This window comes from Microtus ochrogaster, chromosome 6 (assembly GCF_000317375.1).
Source record: "Microtus ochrogaster isolate Prairie Vole_2 chromosome 6, MicOch1.0, whole genome shotgun sequence".
Taxonomy (NCBI): domain Eukaryota; kingdom Metazoa; phylum Chordata; class Mammalia; order Rodentia; family Cricetidae; genus Microtus; species Microtus ochrogaster.
Genome location: NC_022013.1, coordinates 78189882 through 78193106, shown reverse-complemented (window position 1 = coordinate 78193106; position 3225 = coordinate 78189882). Strand labels below are relative to the sequence as shown.

General features: G+C 49.6%; 1 protein-coding gene across 6 annotated transcripts in view; it reads left to right on the top strand.

The window, feature by feature from the left end:
* Rcor3 (REST corepressor 3) overlaps positions 1–3225 on the top strand; it is a 41910-nt gene that overhangs the window by 607 nt on the left and 38078 nt on the right. For all 6 annotated transcript variants that reach the window (XM_013346953.2, XM_005348893.2, XM_005348894.3 and 3 more), the window contains exon 2: positions 113–169. In XM_013346953.2, coding sequence (XP_013202407.1) covers positions 113–169 — 57 coding nt within the window. The remainder of the gene's footprint in view (positions 1–112; positions 170–3225) is intronic.

The following is a 3225-nucleotide window of genomic DNA, read 5'->3' as shown; positions in this document are numbered from 1 at the left end:
CGGCCGCGGCCTCGCCCGCGCTCCCGCGGCTGGAGAGCCTCTTGCCTTGCCTTTCCCCGCGCCTCTCCTTATTTATTATCATTTTACCATATTTCTTGGCATTGCTTTGCAGATGTTGGGATGAGAGTCGGAGCTGAATACCAAGCTCGGATCCCTGAATTCGATCCAGGTAGATATATTAGCTCACAGGAAAACCCCGTCTCTCTCGCTCTCCCTTTTTTTTCCGGGCTTGCTCTGGGGTGGCCGGCTTCGGAATGGGGGAGTTACGGATGCGGGTGTGGGGAGCACCGGGAGAGGGCCGGGCCGGGCAGGGCAGGGCATCGCGAGCTGGGAGGCTGAAAGGCTCGCCTGGGCAGTGACACAGGGCGTAGGGGTGGATGTGTGCATGGCAAGGTGAACATGGTTCCCTCCCGCGGCACTTGCACGCTGCTGGCATCACACCGAGGTCGCGGGTCCGGGGCCCGGGGCGCGGGGAGCTGCAGAGCGGAGGGCTGCAGAAGAGGGCGTACGGGGTGTGTGCGTGAACCTACCCCAGGTCAGATGCCACACCGACCCGCCCGGAGAACCCGGGACTCTGCCGCGCGCCGCAGACCCATGCTCGGCAGCCCCGGGCTGCTGTCATCCGCCCCGACCAAGGGCGAGCCCCGCGACCCCCGTGCACTCGGGAATCCTGGCTTCTCTTTCCGTCGCGGCGGTGTGGACCTGGACGGGGAAACGCCCGTGCCTGATACCGCCTCCCTGTCCTCCCTCCCCCAACGCCGAGCTGGCCCGGGAGAGCCAGACCGCAGGACAGCGGCCGCGGCTGCCAAGGAGACATTTTCTCCGGAGCAGCCAGGTTCCAGCACCCTCCGCCAGCTCAGCTTGCGGGCTCCCTCTCTACTTTTCTCCAAACAGGCTCCCAGGCGGTCACGGGATGCGAGGCTGCTCGGGGATTGGGCGAGAGTTCCGCATATGGAGGCGCCCTTGCTGGAGCCTCTGGGCCTGGAGTGCTTGGCTGCTCTAACCCAGCCAGACTCGCCGCGAGCTCAGTGGGCTCTGCCCTGCCTGGACCGCCCTCCCACTTTTCCTGCGGTCAGTTTTTGTCCAGAGCACATTCTAACAGCATTGCCAGAGTCAGCCGCTCTAGTTGTAAATTAGCTATGCACAGGGCTTACTTGAAATCTCACAAGGAAACCACTCCTGTCTGTTTAGTACCAAGGGCTTTAGTCAGTATGTTCTACCAGCTAGGTAATAGCCCCTCTCTGGAGGGAGAAGGGTGGAGTAGTGAGTTAAAAGCCTGACTAGGACTGCATCCTGCAGTTGGTGATCGATATCCGAGTGCTCACCAGATTTGGGTTATCTTCAAAGTGACAGCTGTTGGAATATTTTTTGCAGTGGTGGGCTTCCAATAGTATTAAATGTTTTTGTGATAAGTATTCTTGCAGGCACTGCTAGCTCGTAGGTGAATTCTGCCACATTACCTACATGCTTCTGGACTTAGACATTGGAAAGAAGACACCTTCGCCTAAGCATAGACCGAACTTAATTCTCAACTCTTGTTTCTGTGCTCTGAGCAAGTCACTGGCCTTCCCTGAGCTTCAATTTTCCGAGCTGTAAAAAGCTGTTGCATGGAGCTCTTGCCAGGATGAAATGACTAGGCATATGGCAGTTATTCATTAAAGATTAGATTTCATAATTATGAAGAACGATTTGGAGCTATCATTGGTACTCAGTGTTTTTTTTTTTTAATATTGGTGAAGTCATTTCCAGATGGCACTCAGCGCTGGCTTACGTCATAAGCACACCTATCTTTCTGCCCAGTTAGGTCGATTTCAGTCAACGTGTGTTTCCCTGGTTGTGTGACGTGATGAGGGGCTTGCTTATGTGTGTTAGCACCAAAGCATTTGTCATTTTAAATATAAATCGTGCAACAGATTTCAAACCGGGAAGACTAGTTCATCTCTTCAGGTGGTCTTACATGCCACTCTTTGGATTTACTAACCTAATTCATCAGGTTTTGCTTGTCCACCTACATAGAACATCTGTGAAGGGTAGCAAGACCCTAATGAGATGTTACTGTGTCTAAATTAGAATTTCCAGTGTATTCACTCTGACTGTAATTGGCATGGTTGATAGAATAAGGATATTACTTAAATACACTTACTTTTTGCCTAACAGTGCAGTCCAAGACACAGTTAGAAGCATTTACTTTTCATGTGAATCATGAAGGTATTTTTCTCAAGGAAACGCTGCTTCCTGTTTAAGTGTTGTGCTATTTTGCAAAGGTTTTATTTCATGTTGACTTAGTGTAGTTAGGTGAAAACTTAAGTATTACTGTGGAAACGATAGTAGAAGAGAAGGGAAATGTGTTAGTTAAGGATAGAAGTTGAGACAGTGGGTCCTCCTTTTCTCCTTCACAGCCCCTCCCCACTTTGGTCTGTCTGTTTTTGCTTTTCCAAGACAGAGTCTGTCTACACAGCCCTGGCTGTCCTGAAACTCAGGGGTGCACTTGTCTCTTCCTCCCCCCATAAACCACTGTTTTATGGAAATCATTCACCATCGCCGCAGATGTAAGTCACAGGGAAGGAAATTCCGTAGGTGCAGGGACTGTTCTGGTGAGAATGTAGAAAAGTAAGTGTTTTTAGAAGAGATGATAATGGTGGTATAGAAAGCGCAGCATGCAGCTAGAGAATGAATTCCTACTGTTCCGTCTCAGAAACCCGGGAGAGGTTTGTGTTGAAGCTCCTGAAGCATGGCCATTAGGGAGGGTTTGCCTTAAGTGGTTGTGCCGATGTCTTTATGATTGGCTAACTGGATTTCTGAGTGTCATCCCCCAGTTGTAAGTCCACTGTTAACTAGTTATGAGGGTTACCAGTTGTAAATCTACTGTAACTAGTTATGAGGGTTACCAGTTGTAAGTCCACTTTTAACTAGTTCTGAGCGTTACCAGTTGTAAATCTACTGTAACTAGTTCTGAGTGTTATCAGCTGTAAATCTACTGTAACTAGTTCTGAGGGTTATCAGCTGTAAATCTACTGTAACTAATTCTGAGGGTTACCAGTTGTAAATCTACTGTTAACTAGTTCTGGGGGTTACCAGTTGTAAATCTACTGTAACTAGTTCTGAGGGTTACCACTTGTAAATCTACTGTTAACTAGTTCTGAGGGTTACCAGCTGTAAATCTAGTATAACTAGTTCTGAGGGTTACCAGCTGTAAATCTAGTATAACTAGTTCTGAGGGTTACC